The following is a 22500-nucleotide window of genomic DNA, read 5'->3' on the forward strand; positions in this document are numbered from 1 at the left end:
CATACAAACAGCCAAAAAAGTCGTGTGGTTAAAAAACATACAAGCCGCCAAAGAAACAAGACAAACGCCAAAGGAATAGCGAAGCTACTATGGGCGAACACGAGCCTTTCTTCCAAATTCGAGGTCGTGGGTCATTCAGACTATTAAAATAAAAAGCTTATTTTGAAGACTATAATTACGTATTTTATTTTTAAAAATGTTAATCATAAGAAATTTATACTTTTCAGAAATATCAAATTCACTGAAATTCTTCGCATGAAAGCTGTTAAAAAGCAAAGTTCAACATGAGAGTTTTTTTGACAATTAAACTTATGCAATACAATGTAAAGAGACCTTTTAAAATTGCTTTAGCCATTGAAGATGTGAGAAAGGTGTTCTCCCTGAGATTCTGTTCAAGATATGCCGAAATCATGAAGTTATATCCTGGGAAATTGCCTATAAAGAAGTAAAGTGGACTAGAAAATCTTTTTCATGTTGTAATCACTGCCCATAATTTTTCTTTCGTAAACTAAGAGTAAAAACGCCACCCTACATTAGGGAGTGCATTAACGACGAGCTCTGCCTGCGCTAAGCCCTAGGGAATCTTTTGCAAACATTTTATTTCATTTCTAAGTAAAGGCTGAAATAAGTTGGGAAATGGTCACACCGAAATAGATTTCGGATACAGCGATGGAAGAGGAGAGTTGTAGATTTGTCAATGTCTCTTATTGAGTAACAGCGCTCGCTCACTGGAGCAAGAGATAATTGTTTGAATGGGCAAGTTCTGTACTGGCCACAGTCTGTAATTGGGAGTCCCTTACACTTAATTACGCTCTCTCTCTCTCTCTCTCTCTCTCTCTCTCTCTCTCTCTCTCTCTCTCTCTCTCTCTCTCATGTCAAAACTAATGCACACAAGTGGAATAGTCGAATGGCATAATTATTATTATTATTTTTTTTTTCTCTATCACAGTCCTCCAATTCGACTGGGTGGTATTTATAGTGTGGGGTTCCGGGTTGCATCCTGCCTCCTTAGGAGTCCATCACTTTTCTTACTATGTGTGAAGTTTCTAGGATCACACTCTTCTGCATGAGTCCTGGAGCTACTTCAGCGTCTTGTTTTTCTAGATTCCTTTTCAGGGATCTTGGGATCGTGCCTAGTGCTCCTATGATTATGGGTACGATTTCCACTGGCATATCCCATATCCTTCTTATTTCTATTTTCAGATCTTGATACTTATCCACTTTTTCCCTCTCTTTCTCTTCAACTCTGGTGTCCCATGGTATTGCGACATCAATGAGTGATACTTTCTTCTTGACTTTGTCAATCAACGTCACGTCTGGTCTGTTTGCACGTATCACCCTATCCGTTCTGATACCATAGTCCCAGAGGATCTTTGCCTGATCGTTTTCTATCACTCCTTCAGGTTGGTGCTCGTACCACTTATTACTGCAAGGTAGCTGATGTTTCTTGCACAGGCTCCAGTGGAGGGCTTTTGCCACTGAATCATGCCTCTTTTTGTACTGGTTCTGTGCAAGTGCCGGGCATTCACTTGTTATATGGTTTATGGTTTCATTTTTCGTATTGCACTTCCTACATATGGGAGAGATTTTAGTTCCGTCTATCGTTCTTTGAACATATCTGGTTCTTAGGGCCTGATCTTGTGCCGCTGTTATCATTCCTTCAGTTTCCTTCTTTAGCTCTCCCCTCTGTAGCCATTGCCAATTGTCATCGCTGGCTAGTTCTTTAGTCTGTCTCATGTATTGTCCGTGCATTGGTTTGTTGTGCCAGTCCTCTGTTCTGTCTGATTATATATAGATATATATATATATATATATATATATATATATATATATATATATTATTATTATTATTATTATTATTATTACGTTGAAAAGAATGGCAGCATCAGTTGAACTGAGTTTATACAAATTCTGTTCAGTACTTCTTATTTATCTCATTTTTTCAATGCTAGTATCTGCTAAAAGCTAACCGGTGTTCTGTCAAGTTTTTATTCGTATACATTCGGTGGAAGTTAAACACGGCAATGATCGTCCGTAGAGTTTCAGGTAGTTCTTCACAGATTTATAATCTTCATAAGGGTTTGTCGAGATTTTAGCCGTCTCCTCGGCTATCTTCTGGATTGGGTCAATTGGTTTTGGAAACGCCAACGCCTTTGCCAAGGTTCTTACACTGTGGAAGCATATCTCTGTGTTTAACTTCCGCCGAATGTAAATGGATAAAAACGTGGCAGAATATTCAGTGCCTATCTTTCCTCTTGTCCTTATCGTGAACACCTGCCAGCTGCTAACAGATACCAGCATTAAAGGAAGAGAGGTGTGAGAAGAATTATGAAAACTTTTGTATCAAATTAATTCAACTGATGTTGCTGCCTTTCTTTTCTACAAAACCTGTTCAAGATATGGTCTACTCCCTTCATATTATTATTATTATTATTATTATTTTATTATTATTATTATTATTATTATTAATTATTATTATTATTATTATTATTATTATTATTATTGAAAATACGTTTATACAGAACAAGCCAAATGTCAATGAAATGCCAACCCAGCTTCCCTCGATCAAATTGCCGTGGATCAAAACTTATGAGAGAAATTCCAATACAGATTTTGTTATATATTTCCATCCCTGATCAGAAAGATATTTGGCAGTTGTTGCTGTATATGATCAGTTTGGAATTATTCCATCTAAGGCTATGTCTAAAATGTTATCTCGAATCGCAGAAAACAATACAAGTATTTTGTTATTTAGATGATAAAAGCATCATTCAGTATTGACTCAGATTAACAAATAATTACATATAGCAGATAACAGTAGAACCGTTAGAAACTATTGAAAACAAGTTAAAAAAAACTTGTCTTCATTGCTCAGGGAAGCACTTTCAGTCAAGAAAAGAACAAATGAAAGGAAAACGAGACCATAAGGAAAAAGCGACTGGTAACAGAAAGAAAATACTTTTGAATTAATAGGATTTTTTCCCTTTAGAAGCGGTGAATTCAGAGTCTGCTCAACTCCAGATTTCGATAACTATTTTGGGATAGGGTTGTTAGTCACATGCCCATTTCCACTTTGCCTGCCTACCGCTATACTCGATGTGCAAAGTATTTATTAGCCACAATGTCCTCTCAACCTCTCGATTTCTTTTGGGTTTCGGCCGGGCATCAAAATCACTTATTTGTCTTCATTCGACTCTCTAGGCTTAGTAGTGACAAGCGATTTTCAAAATGTGAAAAAATCGAGGAGTCATGAAGGGATTGAGATTATATATATATATATATATATATATATATATATATATATATATATATATATATATATATATATATATGTATATATATATGTTATATATATATATATATATATATATATATATATATATATATATATATATATATATGATATGTGTATATGTATATGTATATGTATAACTGAATCACGAAAATATGGAACGTGATGAATATATAAAGACAAAATCCACGAAGCAACAGAGAAACGATGGAGTTCTGCAAGGCCTTGCGTCTTCTTGTCCTTTACTTAGCAGACTGAAGAAATATAAAAATAAGTTTACAAAGGAAAAAAATATGTACCTGGAATCCAACACAATTGAAGAACTAGTAGACCTATCTAAACAGGTCTACTAATTCATCAATTATGTTGGATTCCAGGTGCATATTTTTTCATTTGTAACCCATCTGTCATTTATACGAGCTTTCTTTGTAAACTTATTTTTATTTTCCTTCAGTGCGCTAAGTAAAGGGCGAGAAGTCGAAAGGCCTTGTAGAACTCCATTGTTTTTCTTTCATTCGTGGATTTTTTCTATATATATATATATATATATATATATATATATATATATATATATAGTATATATATATAACATATATATGTAACACTTTCCAATTGTTAGTGTACAATTGGTAGGATGTTGGTGGAGGAAAGAGGAAAGAAAACAACAAGAGCTGAGAGAAGAACAGAGGGTTTTGGCAAGAAAGGAGGGGGATGGATCGAGAGTTTGTTACGAAATTTATGTGAAAAGCTTGGAGGTACACGTGGCATACATGTTAGAACTATCTTCCGACAGGATAGACAGACAGGCAGTGTGGAGGGTTTTGATGATGCATAGATGATGCTGTTGAAAACGATTAACGGGCTTTATAATGAATTAAAAGCATGTTTAGGTGCTTACAGTATATAAATGAGAGGGTGCCTGTTTTGTATTAACAATGTAAATCACAGGTGCATTTCATCTCAATATCTGTTAATTTAATGCATGAATGGAGTGGTGCAAGAGGTGAGTTTCTGCCTTTTTTTTTTTTTTTTTTGCGAGAAAGAACGGCTCGTCAAGATGATCATTTTTATAAGGTAAATGAAAGACCAATTTGTCAGATGAAGAGAATTATAGAGTAATTTGTAAACTTCCAAGTTTAATCGCTGTATTTAAGCGACTGTTTACGAAAGAAATCTGACACAGTTTGCCTTTATAATGGACTTTGGCAACATGGATGCAAATTGGACTATGCGCGAGGAACGAATAAAGAAAAACATTGCAAAGATTTTCTAGTAATCAAGATTGACTTTTCAATAATTGGTACCCCGCTAGTGGAACCACCAGAGTTATTGAAATAATAAATCACTCCTCTGTGATTAGGATTCGCAAAGAAGCTAAAATCTGCGTCCCTCCAGAGTTGTTTATGTTTGTGCTGAGAGAAGCAAACTGGACCTCAGAAAAATGTTTTAGTGATTGAATTAAATTTGATGAGATTTTCGTTACTGTATAATGTTTTGGCGTGTGGTTAAGCTATGTTTAGTGCAAAAATCATGAATGACTTTAAAAAATTAAATATGAATAAGAAAATAGGTAGGGTAGAAAAGATTGTTGAAGAAGGTATAGTATAGAAGATGTTGAAAGTGTTGAAAAAGTTTGAAAGTTTCCATAATAGAATAAAAAAAAAAAAAAAAAAAATTTTGGGGGGGGGGGTATTTAGAAAGTGTAGATCTAAATTATAGGTATGTTTTTTGTTTACTGTATATGTGTATTATCATTTTGGATGTGAGTGATACAAGAAGTGAATTTCTGGCATTTTTTTCATCTTGCGAGAAGGGACCGCTTGCCAAGAGAATAATTTTTTAAAAGGAAAAGGAATGACCAATTTTGTCGTTTGCAGAGAGTTATGGAGTAAATTCTAAACTTCCAAGTTGGAGGGCAGTATATGAGCGAAAGTTTATGAAAGATATCTGAAGCAAATTAAAAATAGTATACCTTTATAATGGACTGTCGTGAAATGAATGCAAAATGAACGATGCGGAAGGTGCGAATAAAAATATCCCTATGCAAATATTTTGTATATTAAGAGTGGCTTTTGAATATAAAAAACTGATGAAACTAGCACAGTTATTAAAATAGCGGCACTTCGTTACATTAAGGTGATTTTAAATTTGTATTTGATAATTTCTCATTTAAATTTTGGCCGAGAAGCTAAAAACTGCTCTCTCTTAAAAGTTGTAATATGTTTGTGCTGAGAGAAACACAAAAACATATACAAGTTTGATGAGTTTTCGTTGCTGTATAATGTTTGGGAAGGGGGATTTCAGGCTGTGCTCAAGTAAAAACAGGAAGTTCAAAAATTGTGAATAACTCAAAAAATGAACCAAGAATAGAAGAAGAGGTAAAAGTAAGAGAGAAAGCTTGAAACGAGGAAGGCACTAGATGTTGCGTTGTTAATAACAACAACAAAAAACTTTTAATTAAGTAACAAGATTGGAATATACGAAGTAAATCTGGCGGACAAAACTTCTACAAGACTGTGAAAGGCCTAGACAAGTGGTGCTTGTGGATCAGAGAAAGTGGAATTTCGGAAATAAAAGTTGAAGCAATAAGTTGGTAGCTTGAAGGATTATAGCTATTGATTTTGTAATAGGATATGTCTATGCACACTGCTGTGACAGAGGCTTTGTGATGGGATATGTCTGCGCACACTGCTGTGGCAGAGGCTTTGTGATGGGATATGTCTGCGCACACTGCTGTGGCAGAGGCTTTGTGATGGGATATGTCTGCGCACACTGCTGTGGCAGAGGCTAATACAGGTCTTGAACAGTTAAATGAGATTTATACCGCACAGAAGTAAATGTACCTATAAGTGTAAGAGTGCTTGGTTTGTCGTTCACATTTGGGCCCTGGATTAAGAACTCGCAAAATTATAACTTTCCAAAGCATTCGAAAACATTAAATAAGGTCATAATTAATCGTGATATATCGTTGTCCTCTTCCATGAAATAGTGAATTTTAAATACAAAATGTACAAAAAAAAAAAAAAACTTACAAGAAGCTTGTGAGTTTTTTTATGAACTTGCATCATTTACTATGTAGTATACATTATTCAGCAACGCTCAATTTTGATATTTTGAAATAAAAAAAAGAGATTTAGGTGGAGATTTAGGTGCGTTTATGAATAGTATATGAACTTATATCATTACTTTGAAATGTACTATATGTCTCGTTTTGTGGCCAAACTCAAACTATCTATTGAAGACCTTTTTTTTTCTTTTTTATGTATTGAACACATATCACAGAAAATTGGTTTGTCAAAAGTAAAAAGTCTCTGCTTTCTGGCCTGTTATATTTCACTGGGAAGGGTGGGTGGGCGGGATTCTTTCACGGGAGGCCCTGTCAAAATGACGAATGGCCCTCATCTTTCAGTGACATTTTGACGAATGTATGCAACATTTTCTCTTCAGTTTTCCAATGAAGAGAAATACAAAAATGCAGGTAGTTTTTATTTTTTTTTACTGTATCGATTAAATCTTAGATGTCTTGTAAGATGGATGAAACCTGACTAAGAAACTCGGCTGCTTTATTTCATTTAATTAATGGGAACTCTAATCATAGTTCAGTGTTGTACCATAAATTTGTTCCTTATGCTGTACAATTCGAACCTGTGATACTAATCTGTAAGCGCCTGTCCCAGAAGTTCTTCGACTTATGTATTTCTCCAATGATATTTAGTTCTTTGGTATAGATCATTTCCTCTCATTGGCATTTTATGATACTTTTTCAATTCTTTCATCTCCTTCCATAGGCATTCTGTACAGCTTCGCTAATTGGTAACGGTTAGGTTTGTTAAAGTTTACTTTAGTAACTTTATGTGCAATCGTTGGAATATCAATAGTAGTTATTGTCATAGTATTATTACCAAATATGTCAAGGGAGAGACACTATATATAACTGTGTGTGTGTATATATATATATATATATATATATATATATATATATATTTATTTATTTATTTATTTTATAATGTGTGCATAAATACATACATATATGAATATAATTTATATATACACACGGTTATGTGTTTGTATGTAAGAATTATATATATATATATATATATATATATATATATATATATATATATATATATATATATACATACATATACATGGGATTACTTTGCTATTTTTTATTTGTACTAAAGAAGCATTCAGTAAAATAAAAATGCTAAGAGTATGAATGAACATTCTGTGGGATTGGTTTAGTAACGTTTCCGTAACTGTGCTACACGAGATTTACATACATTTTGTACATGGAACTTTTGTGAAATTTACTTTAAAAGTCACTGTTTGATTTAATATAAGAAGTCTTTTGTCAAGTTCATATGTTTATTATCTTTTGCCAAACTTGTATATTATACTAATATAACTTAATTTTGGTTGGAGAAAACGCCGAGGGAAAAGTGTACTAAATTTTAAGTAAAGCACAAAGTGACATTAATATTAAATAATAACTAAGAAACTAATAATTTTTGCGTTAAATTATTAATTCATTATTTACCACAAATAATAAAACAAGTGATATCAAGCAATGTGACTCTATAGTAACTTATAATTTAGTACAATTTTTTATCCTACGCGTTTTCCCCATCCCAAGTTTACAATTATATTTGCATAATGTACAAGTTTGGTAAAAGCTAATAACTTCTCAACACAGCTTTTTAACAAATACTTAAGTTGTACAAGTTTCATATAAGAATCCTTTGTGCAAGTGATCCAAAGTTTGTGTTGAGGTTTAAAATTAACCTTACTATATAACTGAATTACCTTACAACTTATAAGATTATGGAGGTTCTCTCATAATTATCCAGAAACTTCAGGGTGTTCGACGTCACACTTTACTTAGTCGTAATAATATAAGAGGCTAAAAATACGCCTAAGTATCTTCAGCACAATCGAGTTTTCTGTACAGCGTATAATTACAGCGTATAATCAAGGCCACCGAAAATAGAGCAATCTTTCGGTGGTCTTGGTTTAACGATGTATGAGCCGAGGCCCATGAGACTTTAACCACGGCCGGCTGGTGGCCTGTCCTGTATCGTTGACAGACGTACGATAAAATCAAAACTACTGAGGCTAGAGGGCTGTAATTTGGTAAGTTTGATGATTGTAGGGTACATGATCAACATATCAATTTTCAGCCCTCTAGCCTCTGTAGTTTTTAAGATTAAGGGCGGACAGACAGACAAAGCCATCTCAATAGTTTTCTTTTATAGAAAACTAAGAACTGTATCTTGCAGCAATATAACACGGCTTCAGTTAGTCATTATACCTGTAGGATTAGCTGATAACTGATCAGAAGTCTTTTCATCAATGGCAATGTGTTCAAGGCTTTCATTCATTGTTTTAGAGCTTTCCAGAATCGCTCTACATGGCCAGTAGTGTTGCCATTTCATCCTCGAAATCCTTCTTCAGTATGAAAGGAGAGAAGACGTAAATACGCGATAATAATTGTTTGGGAAGAAGTATTGAAGGCCTCGTGACTTAAATGCCGACTCGCAGAGTTATGGAATTCGATTATGAAAATCCGAATTAGAGGTGCGTTAGCTGCCGCTCGCTGTTTAAACTACCGGCAATTCCCACAATTGGAGCCAATTACTGTAATATTACCCTGTCATTTTCAGCTCTTGGATGTGATGAAACATCACAGCACGGAATTCTGCAAAAAAAAGTTGAAGAAAAAAATAAATGCTTCCTTGTCGTAAATACCTAATCCACCTTACCCTTCCCATCTCTCTCTCTCTCTCTCTCTCTCTCTCTCTCTCTCTCTCTCTCTCTCTCTCTCTCTCTCAGCTGCTGGCCCACGCCCGCCACTGGTCACTCATCGGAAATATTTTATTTACATGACAGAATTTTCACATTAACCAATCATATCATTCAAATCAAATCAACCACTTAGGACTTGACACGTTGAGATTCCTAATTGGTTAATTGGCGTTAATGAATGACGTCACTGTAACCGGCCAATGACGATTGCATTCTCGCCTTACCTAGAAAAATGGTTTTCTTTCATTGATTAACAGGAGCGTTCACATTAAGAGTTGCAGTTGTTCTAATGATTTTAGACGGCATTATTAAGCAAAAGTGGCCTTGTGAATTTTTTACATTTTTATTTTATTCAGACTTTTTTGCTAAGTATATGATGACCTACGTGATAATTATATTACTTGCAGTCTGAATCAGCAATATCGCAGCTTTATTTACTTTTCCAGAATAAAATAAAAGTTTTTCTGTGCTCAGTGCTTTTCATAAAAAACTCTACAAATGTTGGAAACAAGAAATATTTGGCTTTTGCTGCCATATCCGTTAACATATAAATTATTCAGGTGATCTAAGAATACGTGAATTAATTTTTTGTTTTTTTATAGCGAAGGTTTCCAAATTCTGAAGATGACGAGCACCCACTGGTTTTATGGGTAATTATGAGGCCAGCTCCATAATTTAGTGTTCTGTTGAGCAGTTCAGTTTTCAAGACTTATTTAAAATCCCAAAAAACTTCACTGCGCTATTTCATAGGCTAAGGAGTACCCAAAATGCATCTTTGCCACAATATTCAATATTATTTTCGTCATTTTTAGGTCAAAGCTCTATTTTCAGCAATTAGTATGGAAAGGCATAAAAGATTTCATGTGATCCCAGTGAGGAAGAGAAAGGAACGAGAGCAAATATGGAGATTTTGTTTGCATGGTTTATGAATCGTGTAGTGATAAATTCACAATGCTCTTGTCATCGAAGGCGTTCAGTCACGAAAGGAATCTACATGAATTTATAGCCGTAAATCTAATAGTTGAGAGTTTATTCATATTTTGTGCGTGTGTGTGTGTTTTCTTTTTTAATATACTTTGAAAGAATGATTTTTACACAGATTTTTTTTTCTGAAAGTAAATAAAGTTCACGTGCCACAAACCAAAATATTCAGTACCGTACATTGAAATCATCAGTTTTTTCCAGAGTAGAAATTTTTTTTGCTCTTTTGTTTTATGAAACATTTTTAGGGAGATTTTAATTACTAGTCAGAAGTTCCAATTGACGAATGGAAAAAGGCAAAATATCAACAACTTTATATTGAAAACAATTTATATATACACATATATATAAATATATATGTAGTGTTTAGTTATGGAAAATATGCATGTATACTACATGCATAAAGTACTTGTATATTCGTCATCTGTTACCTCTCTCTCTCTCTCTCTCTCTCTCTCTCTCTCTCTCTCTCTCTCTCTCTCTCTCCTTTATTTAACACTTCTTATCCTTCTATTCATCTTTTCCCTCATTCTTTGCAAATCTCAATAATTCATCCTCCCCTCTGGTCCCTGAACGTCCAGGAATAAATGCTCTTATCCCAATCAAATCTGATTTGCTTCTTTCTCCCATATTGCAAAAAACCTCCACAGTCTTTATGACATCTTTTACTTCCGTTTCCTTTTTTGTGATTCGCTCTAGCCACTCACTTTTTCCCTCCCCCGTTTCCCATCCAATCTTATGTCCCTGAATTTCAATTTCACGTCCTTTTGGTTTCAGATCAAGCTGCGTATTCAGTGCTAAGTATTCAACCTGAATTTTCCCAGGCTGTTCTTTAAATGTGAGCTGGAGTTTGATTCAGAGTTTTACCCTCATTTCGAAAGCCGGTTATTTGGCGAAGCCTTTAGTAGAGACTCACCCAGGCTCCTCACAAAACTGGTATGTTTCATCCGATGTACTCACGCATCTCATCTGACTTTTTCTCTCCCCCCTCTATCGCCTCAGTTCATCTCTTTGGTCTCTGCGAATTTACTAACATTCATTTCAGGCCGTGTGATAGGTCTTGCATATTTCCCACGTCACCCTTATCACATTCCCTGCCTCCCTTCCATTCGCTTTCACGTTATACATAATTTTAGCGTCGCTTAAATTATTCCATAGTCTACATTTTTTCCCGCACCATCTCTATGGTCTATGTGAATTCATTACCACGTCATATTTTTGTCGGTTTTTCACTCCATAATGAGCTTTTTGTATTCATAGCTCGCTATAACCTTCACCACATTTTGCATGCGTAGTTCCGTTCATAATTTTTTACCCAGTGGTCCAACGTGGCTGAAAAATCCCGTGATGGAATACACGTTTCATCTGTGGTCCAGTCAACTTAATGACTAGCCTAGAGGAGGGGTTTTGGTATACGGGGAAAAGGATGGGGAGAGAGAGAGGTTTATGAGAGATCAGATGAGTTGAATTGCCAGGTGCAAAATGGATAAATTTGGTCATCCATAATGATCGGCAGCGTAGAATATTTGAACGAGAGCTAAGGGTATGGAATGCTGTAAACAAAAACAGTTGGCCTTTTGTTCAACATTTACACTCAGGGTAACGCTTACCAAACAAGCAGTGATGAAAGGGAACGGTCTTATGGCGGAATTGATGTGGACTCAACTTGGGAGTTAGGCTGGGTCATTTATTAGATGGCCGTCCATTCATTCTGCTTTCCCAAACGACCCGTGTTCCGTTTGCTAGACTGCTTAGATAAAACAAAAATGTTTATCTTATGATTTGTTGCTTGTCGTTAAATTATTTCCGTCTCGTTTCCTCTGTCTATTCAAAAGCTTAGATTAAAAACAAACTTCATTTTATGATTTACCAATTCTCGTTTGTCATTTATATCTGGTTTCCTATTTTCACTCTGCATACTGTATTAAGAAAATTATTTATTTTATGGAAAATTATTTATATTCTCTGCTTTCGCTCCGTTGTTTCTCTCCATTTTCAGTATTTAGCTTATTTAACTCCTGCATATATTTTTAACTCTACTCGTACACATTCATCCAGTTGGTTTTTGCTCTTCCAGCTTAGATACAATATCTTACATTAATGATTATTATTAAAGACCATTTTCATTCATTTTACATCTGTCAGCTCGAGTCATTTCTCCACCTGCTTGTAAATATGCTCGGTTACATAATTTGTGCTCAATAAATTTCCCCTCGTCGTTTCCGTCATAATCAAATCGGATCCAAATTTATCCAGAATAATCACCTAATTTCTGAATATCTACCGAATCCCACAGATATGCGAAATTTCAAGTTAAATAAACTTGTGACTTAATTTACTTCAGTCGTAGTAAACATCTTTACGTAAACGGAAAGGCAAAAACTGTTTTTAAAAGGCAATCATTCTGACGTGATTGAACATAGCAACCATTCCAGCGCCAACAAGCACATGTCATCACCTCGACTTAGACGTGGACTTTACTGTCTTGGGAAGAGCCAGTAACACTGAGAAGGAGGGACACAGGCATCATGGGCCGGAACGAAATGAGTTTCTGGTGAGGGTGGAAGGACCCTTCTGGACAGGAAATGGCCTTTCAATGGCAGAGGAATTCAAAATGTATTGGTTTATCGTTGGACGTTTTTTTTTGTTCAAGTAGTTCCTGTAAACATTCCCTCTGACCCCTTGTGTTTGTATTTACCTATATCCTATGACTTTTTTTCTTTATTTTTCTTGTTTTTCCGTGCATTTAAATTTTTTATAGTTATGAGCCAAATTACTGTTCTAGCTGGAAAGGCAGAATGCTACATACCTAAAGGAAACAGTCCGATACGGGAAAACAAATAACTTAAATAACAAAGGAAAACAATTATGATAAAACCAAATAACTATAGAATAAAATTCACGAGAGCCTACTGAAAAAAAAAAATTGCTCTAAGCTTGAACTTCTGAAATTCCAGTCATTCAACAACATGATTCAGATCATTCCACAATTTGGTCACAGCTGGAACAAAACTTCTGCAAAACTGTGGTAGTAAACCTCGCCAAAAAATCACAAAACTTTTGGAATTCAGTGTTCGCCTAGTACTACGTGTTTGATAGCATAGTTTGGGAATAACAGAATGCGAAGGAAGGTCAGAATTGTGAAACATTTTATAACTAATGCACATTGAGCTAACAAAACGATGGTGCCATGGATTAATACTAATTTCCTGGGTAACAAAATTAATATAAATTGAGTACTTTCCATAAATTGTCCTTTTGAAAGACTGTCTCAGTTTATGCATTACTACCTTAATACAATTCTCCTTGTACTCTAATAATTTACTTATTAGTTTATTAATTTGTTAATTTGTCTGTTATCCTAATAAGTGATATCCTCTTTCTGTAATTCGCATTACCTTCTGTTATGTTTTTCAAATAAACACTATATTCTTTGGAAGCTTAAATTTCAAGGCAGTGGCCCCTGTGGGCTTGTTGCATATTAACAGGGTTCATCTTTTGAAAAATATTAATAATAATACCAAATATTTTATGCAATAAAGAAATAAGCAAAGTACCATTTCCCCTCTATTTTTCACTCATGTGAAAGGTAAAGAGGCTCTAAATTATCGAGAGGTTTTGTAATAAATCTTTGGGTAATCAAGAACCTTAATGATACGAACGTGGTCTAATATATTTTTCGTCCACACTTCTGGAATGAGAATGTTCTTTCTAACACAATGTTCTTTCTTTTTCAGGTACCGGATTGAAAACGGTGGATTCTTGTCGAGTTCTGAAGAAAGAGTGAAATTCGTCTGACGAACTGAGAGGGGAAGTATCTTTGATATAGAATTGAGGAAATGAGGTGCTGAAAAAAAAAGTGAAGTATTGAAGCACACTGCCAATAGCTTTTGGAAATGATCTGAGATTTTTCCACTTCAATAATAGTATTTTCATTCTTGCAGCTTCTCACCCAACAGTGCAGTTCAGGTGAAGTGTCAAACCAGATACAGAAAGTTCTCAAAACGTGCGTCGCGCCTTTGTTCAGGCAATCAGAAAAGATTGCGCTAAAGTCAGATATTTATTACTGAATAACCTCAGGTTAATGATTTCATAATACTTTTAGAATTATTCAGGTGTGGGGATTAACTAGAGTATTAAGCAAGTATTGTGATTAATATCAGTATTTCGTAGCAGGAAAATTATTAATCGAGAAACAAAGTAAAAAGAAAAAGAGATTTTACCTTACTCATTCAGGTGTTTTAGAATTATATCAGTATTTTCTAAAGAGAAAATAAGAGAGAAAAATAGAGCTATTGTCTGGAAACTACTTTCCTCTTGCGAATTGCTGCAAAGTGCCTACTAAACAAGAAAGAATTTTCTAAGAATTGCATTTATCTTACGGCCCGTCATAACTTGCGTAAGTGGATAACGCAACGCAAAGTCGGAGTGATACAAGATTTTTCTCTGAATTCATTTGGTCTTACGAAATATCCGCACTTGTGTAAGCTATCAGCGAATACCTGATAAAAAGACAGTTCTGTTAAAGTCACCTTCGCTTTTAATCTAATTTTTTTGTGAGTGAGCTACAGAAAGCGAATAGTGAAAAGGGCCAACCAAGCAGAGGCCCAAATTTTCATGTGACGGCCCCCAGACACCGCCAAGGTGGATAGACATGGCCGGAGACTGACAGAGACCGACATCACACCTCTCATTCTCCACAATGGAAGGGGCCTGAACCTATCCCCTAAGATGGACCCCCTAAACAGAGTTGGGGGAGGGGGAGGGGCTGGAGGGGGCGTTGGCAAAAAAGTCGAAAGTGGGGGGATGGGCGACAGTGCTCCGGCGGGTGCCACGGGAGGAGGTCCCCGAGCTCCCATGGCACGCAGGGCCAGTTTGGGCAACCAGCCGATGACTGAGAGGTGGGTCTGCCCCAACGATCGGCAGCTGGCCCTCAGAGCAAAGTGAGTAATATGCTGATTTTTTCTTTATTTTACATAAAAACTTTTATTTTAAAAAGAATCTGTTGTTATTGTCATTATTATAAGAATATTATTAGTAGCAGAATTCTAATTTTTGATGCACTGAGGTGGCAGAGATAAAAGTAGAAGTTGCTCAATCTTAAATCAGCAAGTCTATATGGTAATCCTTATGCACCGTAAAATATTTGCGAATCTAAAATGGCACAGATTTTATAGAAAAATATCTTGAATTCTTAGAATTTACAAAAGTCTGACTTGAATAGAATATGAATATGTAGATGTTTTTGCTAGGTTAAGTTAAAAAGGGTGTCTGGGAATGTTATATGATATATGAAGATTTATGTATATCTTATCTTTAAATTTAAGCTTTGATAATTGGGTAATTATCACAGGATTGCATTCATATATATATATATATATATATATATATATATATATATATATATATATATATACATGATATATATATATATATATATATATATATATATATAGAATATATATACATATGTATATATATCTATATATATATATAATATATATATATATATATATATATATATATATATATATGTCTTTATGTATAATTTTTATGGCACTCTCTATCATCTTTATCTTAATACAGTGGAACCCTTATTCCTCTCACCTATACTGTGGTGACCTTTCCTTCTACCACAACATCTCACCGGTATTCCCATCAGTTCTTTACATAGGTCATTTTAACTTTACTCCAATCATTTCCATTCAGGTGTCACTCGGCTGCTCCCCTCCTCCATCCCACACATCATCGAAACCTTAAAATACTCACTCCATCGACCCATGGCTGCATTAGCTTTAGACATCATCTCTCCGTCTGCATTCGTTATTCCGAAATCCGTTCGTTCAGTTACCTGTCTCTGTATTTACTTTCATGTACAAAATCTTTTTTCCCTAAAGTTCTTCCTCGCCTTCTCCCTTCTATCTTCACTACATGTGGTTTTTTTTTCTCTTGCTGTGTTCTCACTACCTTACCACACTATCCGTCATGTCTGCACAAAATCTCTTGTTTTGTCATGCAACTGAATCATAAATATTTTTTCTTTACCAAACCTTCCACTTGTTGAGCCCTCCACTTACTCTCCTCACTCCCTCTGCTGTCCCTCTGACCCCATCGAAGAATTTTACTAACTTCTCACCTAACTCTTCAGAGTTGGAATTTTCAACACTTGGCTCTATTCCTATATTGTTCATTCTTTCACCTTAAATATCTTTACTGCATTTACATCCACATTTTCATCTCTTCCTCTCTCTAACTAGACACGAGTCAGCTTCCCCACACACTTTTGTCTATCAAACGGCTATCAAACATTTCTTTTCATCTGCACCACGTCCACGCACGTTAAAAAAATCAAGACATAATCTTTTTTTTTTTTTTTTTTTTTTTTTTGGTGGTGGGTGGTTTTTTCAGTATAGAGTATGTGGCTTGAAACCTATGCCAATTTGCCATTTGGTGCCTCTCACAACAAGCAAAGCGGTTAGGATTCTGTTATTTCGGGAGTGTACAACGTGATTGCAGTTCGTTTATATTTCAATAAATCCCAATCAAGCGCTAAGCCATGAGAGGATCGTGCGACAAACTGACCTAGTAACACAAAAAAACGGTGATAAATGTTAGGTAACAGCCTAATGAAATATCTGATAGGAAGTTAAAGAATTTGAGAGGCTTCATTAATTTGTGCTTCAAATAATATGCACGGAACGAACACGCTCTAAAAAAATTTGTGAAGTTATTGCTCAAGTATTTAGCAGGCTTCATTAATTTACCTCCAAAAAACTCATCCTTACACAGGAATCGCGAACCCGGCAGGTTTCAGTAATTTTCATTTCATAGAATACAGAGGTAAAACATTTCAATCTCAAAATTACATACGATAAGGTTTTATATCGGTCTCTTGTCATTTTAAACGAAAAATGAGTCGTTTTAAAACATGAAGGACACATTTTACCTTGAAATTTTTATGAAAACGGTGGGAGGAAATCCAGAAATAAACAAGGAAATTAAATTCTCGGTATAAAATCAAAACTCATGCAAAAAAACACCGATATATGTCATGTAATTTCACATTTTTCTCTTGAACATCAATATATTTGTCACCCCCTATAATAGATGTCCTGCGCATTGTTCGTTCTTTGGAGTGTTTGATGCCTTTGGTTTTGTTATATCCCTTGAGTTCTTTGGGAAGCGTGTTTCTCATTAATTTTAGAGGCTGACTGCTCGTTAGTTGCTGATTCAGTAAATTAATGGCAAGGTCCGCTAATTTAGAAATGGATATATGCTTGGTACATTATTGAGAACACGTTTGGGGGATGGGTGACAGATTGTATGTCACAGGGTGTCAGAGACTAGGAATGATAATATCGTTCATTGGTGATTGTTTCCGTCGGGTTAAATTGGAAAATGGTGTACTACAACTACAAACAATAAGCTTCGTAATCAATGGATCAATGTTTGACCTCTCATTTTTTAAAGATGTGTCAAAATACAGGATACAATAATATCTCTTATATTAAACTTCAAATTTTATCAAATGTCATCCAGGCCAACCATGGGGTTACTTTACAATACTTTTTAAATGCCATCTCCTTCGGACTTTTCCAGGTCTCGTAGAACAAAGGATTGTTTTTATATGAAAATTAGGAGTTTTTGATAGGTTATTCTACTTAAGCAGATTTGAAGATATTTTGGCCTTCGTTTATTTCTTTCATTTCTTACATTCCTTACAGTCGTGCATTACAGTGAACTTCGTTTATTCATTATTTCTAGAGCCATGAGTAAGAATTAGATACAATAAGGCTTTCACATTATTGCTGCAAATTACTTTTTTACTTGGTCTCTCTTAATATTTACATAAGATTACGACCATTCCCCGCCTAGTTTATGGGAAGGACAAGTTGTTATTACCTCTCTTATTTCGCAGTCCTGTCTCGTTGTTGACATATGGCCTTGCCACAGAGAGAGAGAGTGAGAGAGAGAGAATTTCTTCCATTTCTCATAGTAAGGATATAGTTGCCCTATAGGTATCGTACAATGAAACTTGTGTTGAATAATCTCTTCTCTAGAGATGATAAAAACATTCTCTAAGGACGTGTAAATTAATTAAAAAAATAAAAGTTGGTAGATACGAAATTCAAATACTGGGAGTAATTAGCATGACGAATAGGTCAAACTTGTTGAAAATTAAATTTATGACTTCCTGGTGGTATATATGGTGTTGTTGAAGCCTAGCATATATGATAAGGACGATACTAGAGTCAGCCAACTGTGTAGAGGCTCTTGAGAGCAATGACCATAGAAGGGAATGGCATTACGATATATTTTAATTATAACCGATGTATGAGAGATGGAGAACCCTTTATTCATCTTTTTCAAGACGAACAAGATATGAGATCGACACTCTGTACAAGGCTGAGTAAACCCCTTATGGTTCTGAGGGAACTTCTCAGAAGAGCATTCTACTGTAGAAGCAGAATTAGCCAGGTCCATGATGTGACCCTTCCAAGTCGCTTTTAAACCTAAAACAATGTTAGTAAGGAAGGTTCAGTTTCCAAATCGTTAAGCTCAGTTGGATAAGCAAGAGGAACAGCCACAGAGATAAGAAGACACCGATGTTGAAACCATTGAAGCATGCGAGTTTTCCTCTCTCGATCCCCTTCCGGAATCCTATCCAGAACTGCAAGAAGACCAAGACCAGCCGATAACTAGTTTTCAGAAACGGATCAGAAGGAAAGGTCATTTTATGACCTTTCCGTTTGTGAATGGGTCAGCAAGAAGGAATTTGAAGGAGGTCATTGAATAGATGAAGTTAAAAGGGTACAGATTAGAAAAATGAGATTAAAAAGGAGCAATGCCATTATTAGGGCTTCCAGTAAATTGAACTTTATTATCAGTGTTACAAAACAATAAGAGGTGAGAGAGAGAGAGAGAGAGAGAGAGAGAGACGAGAGAGAGAGAGAGGAGAGAGAGAGAGAGACCTTACGTTACCGTACCTTACAGACCTTACATCTTGTTCGGGTTGCCCCAGGTCCCTCAGAGAGAGAGAGAGAGAGAGAGAGAGAGAGAGAGAGAGAGAGAGAGAGCGAGAGAGAGAGAGAGAGAGAGAGAGAGAGAGAGAGAGACGAGAGAGAGAGAGCTGAGAGTATATGAGAGGGGAAAAAAAGAGATGACTACTAGGAATATCAGAGAAACATTGGAGAGAGAGAGAGAGAGAGGAGAGAGAGAGAGAGAGAGAGAGAGAGAGAGACCAGAACGCTGATCAGGTACAGCGAGAAATGAATGGGATGAGAAACCGGTAAATGCATTCACCGTCTCGTAAAAATTCCCTAATGAATCCCTACTCATTCTGTATAAAGGAATGTGCCCCAGCCGAAAAATGAAAATAAAGGCAAAGGTACAGTTAGAGTCTCGCTTCGTAATGGGTCGAGTAAACCCCTTTCTTGCCCAGGCACGAGGGTTACATAAGCCTGAGGTAGGAGATAGAGTCGCCCCTTCCAAAGTGAAAATGAAAGAATGGAAACGAGGAAATGATCTTTAATACAGAAAAAAGAAAGTCACCTCATAGTGTCACGGCCTTAATGTGAAAATATGAATATGGAAGGGCTTTAACAATACGGGTGTTGCATTAGACCGTTTCCTGTTTGCCTAAAGCACAATTAACCTCGCGCTCGTATGCGGGAATAATAATGAACATTATTATTATTGTTTTATTTTAATCTTTCTATTACGTATATATTTCAAGATATTTGAACCACAAGATCAGTGTGCATTTTAATATTCATTATTAGTATTATGTTGATCAATATCTGTGAGCCTTAACAGAGGACTTTCCGCAGATACCTTATTAAAATATTGACAGTACATAACAACAGTGCCCTATTGACATATAAACCATAAACAACTAGAATTGAGAGAATAGACCTTCCCTTAGAGATATGAAGAGCCCTACTAATTAATGAACAAAAATAACGCAGAGGTAAAAAAACAAGAGATGACTGTACATAGTGCAATATTGTTCATTTAAAGAATGATGAAAATGATACTACTGTCATTTACATTATTTACAATGTGCATATATTCTTTTTTATACAAGCCAATGAGAATCTTCATCATTTGGAATGTGCTGGTACAAATATGTGGAATCAACATATTGGCATAATGAGTTAACTAAGTGAGTTAGTAGATTATGAACGCAGGCGAAAAACGACGCCTAATGTTAGACTATAAAGGAAGTCCAGCTAAAAGCTAACTAACTGAATTATTCCCACGATGTGATAACTCACAGAAGAAAAGTTGACGCTTATCAAAGAATGCCAGTAAGACACGGAACTCAACTAGCCCAAATAGACGTCGGTTGATTCCCGCTTATGGGTTTTTATGACCCAGACCTGACAAGTGTAAGTTATTTACGACACCCTTACGACACGCTTCTTCCTTGAGATTGGGCAGCGTTATGATGTCGTATGAACATTTAAAGACTTTGTCTGTTATGTCTGATTGCAGTTTTTGTTACACAGCAGTTTGACGAGACTCGTAAAAAAGTTGCTTGCCTGAGGAATTTGTGATAAGTAAGGGATGAAAAATTGAAGAAGCCAAAGTTAGAGAAGTTGGATAGCTCAGGTGACGTTGCCAGTCCCACGCACTTATTTGATTCTGGTTGCTACCAACCAGATTTCGCCTAGAGATGCCAGTTAGGCTTTCCGAGAATCGGGCCCGAGACGTCTTCCCTCCGTGGTATTGAACTGTGTTCTCTCGTTTGTGAAACAAAGTTTAAACCACTTACCTACACAGTCTCTCTCTCTCTCTCTCTCTCTCTCGCTTCTCTCTCATCGTCTATTCTCTCTCTATAGATATTATATATAATATAATATATATAATATATAGAATATATATATATATTATAATATATATTATATAATATATATATATATAAGATATTATATAATACATACTATACATATCATATATATAATATATATAATAGCTATACTATATATATTATACATAGATATAGATACATATAATTATATATATATATATATATAGATATATAATATATATATAGTATTTATATTAAGTCCTTCGTTCTAATCCTTACAAGTTATTAAAATGAAATGTTATGCGAGCGTCATATTTTTGGAAGCTCGTGTTAATAACGTTTCACGCTTTAGGAGCTCTTTATGCCCGAGAAAAAATTAATTTTGTGAAGTCATTTCACAAACAAAATGATTTAATGTTCAATTTCCACATGTTGTTTAGGTCTCATTATTATTATTTAATTATTAGGATTATTTGATAATTGTTAATGATTTTATTATTAAATATTCATTCTCAGAGTGCAAAAATAATACTAAACTGTATTTTTGGACGTAGAGAACTGTAACATTTGATATTGAGGTTTGTTACAAAGGGGCTTTAAAACAAATTTAATTCAGATGCTATAAGCATCTAAATTCATCCGTACCCTATTTCTTTTCTTTTTTCTTTTTTGTTACTCAATTATATAAAGTGTCATATGAATAACAATGAAAACGAGAATTGTAACTTAAGAAGTTAATAGATATAATTATCATATGTTTAGACATTTTGTTATGCATTATTACGTAACATATGATTTTAATGCACCATTATCCAAAAGCAGAAGTTCGCCTAGTTGGGGGCGGGAACCTCTGTAGGAGGAGATGCCCCCAAAAAGGCCAGAAGGGCCTTTCTTTCTTGAGGTTAACGGAAACCCTGTAGGTCACGTCAGCCTTTAACTGAAGATTGCTTTCGTCATGGAAGTAAAAGTGGAACCTTGTGACGTTACTTCAAGGGAAGTAACAATGGTTTAAGATATTATATATATATATATATATATATATATATATATATATATATATATATATTATAGATAGATAGATAGATAGATATACATATATATATTAATGTCAAAGGAGCCACAATCGTTTAAATGGCGTACATAAAACGCTTGTGGATCCTTTTGTGGAATGACAGGAAATGAAACTAACATTGTCCTCGATTCCCTGCGTGGGCGAAAGACACCAGATAGCTGAGGCCATTGGGTTTACAGGCCATAATCTTTATTGATGTTGCAAAACCCTAGAGAATGAATAGAATGAATTGTGAATGCGAATAGATGTGGTGCAGAGGAGAAAAAAATGAATGATGAATTTTTTCTATAAGGGAGGAAATCCATATATTTTTGTATATAGTGAGAAAAAGTTTAGAGGGCATTGTGTGCAGGAATGAGATGGACTTATTTCAAGTGCATAGTCGGAGATGGATAGCACTTGTGGCGTCATTAACACCTGGGCGGGGGGTGGGGTATGAAATAGTAAAAACATGGTGGTTCAAGAACTGTAATGGTGAAACTGTGTGGCTGAAGCAAATTTTGCAAAGATGGTTGTTTTTGGTCTGAAAAAGGACAG

The 22500-nt window shown here is 35.2% G+C and overlaps 1 protein-coding gene across 6 annotated transcripts in view; it reads left to right on the forward strand.

The window, feature by feature from the left end:
- Positions 1-22500, forward strand: part of LOC135211992 (rabphilin-3A-like) — a 454956-nt gene that overhangs the window by 237957 nt on the left and 194499 nt on the right. For all 6 annotated transcript variants that reach the window (XM_064245260.1, XM_064245259.1, XM_064245263.1 and 3 more), the window contains one exon: positions 13816-15021. In XM_064245260.1, coding sequence (XP_064101330.1) covers positions 14810-15021 — 212 coding nt within the window. In that variant the 5' untranslated portion in view covers positions 13816-14809. The remainder of the gene's footprint in view (positions 1-13815; positions 15022-22500) is intronic.

The sequence above is a fragment of the Macrobrachium nipponense genome, chromosome 40 (assembly GCF_015104395.2).
Source record: "Macrobrachium nipponense isolate FS-2020 chromosome 40, ASM1510439v2, whole genome shotgun sequence".
In the NCBI taxonomy this organism is placed as follows: Eukaryota; Metazoa; Arthropoda; class Malacostraca; order Decapoda; family Palaemonidae; genus Macrobrachium; species Macrobrachium nipponense.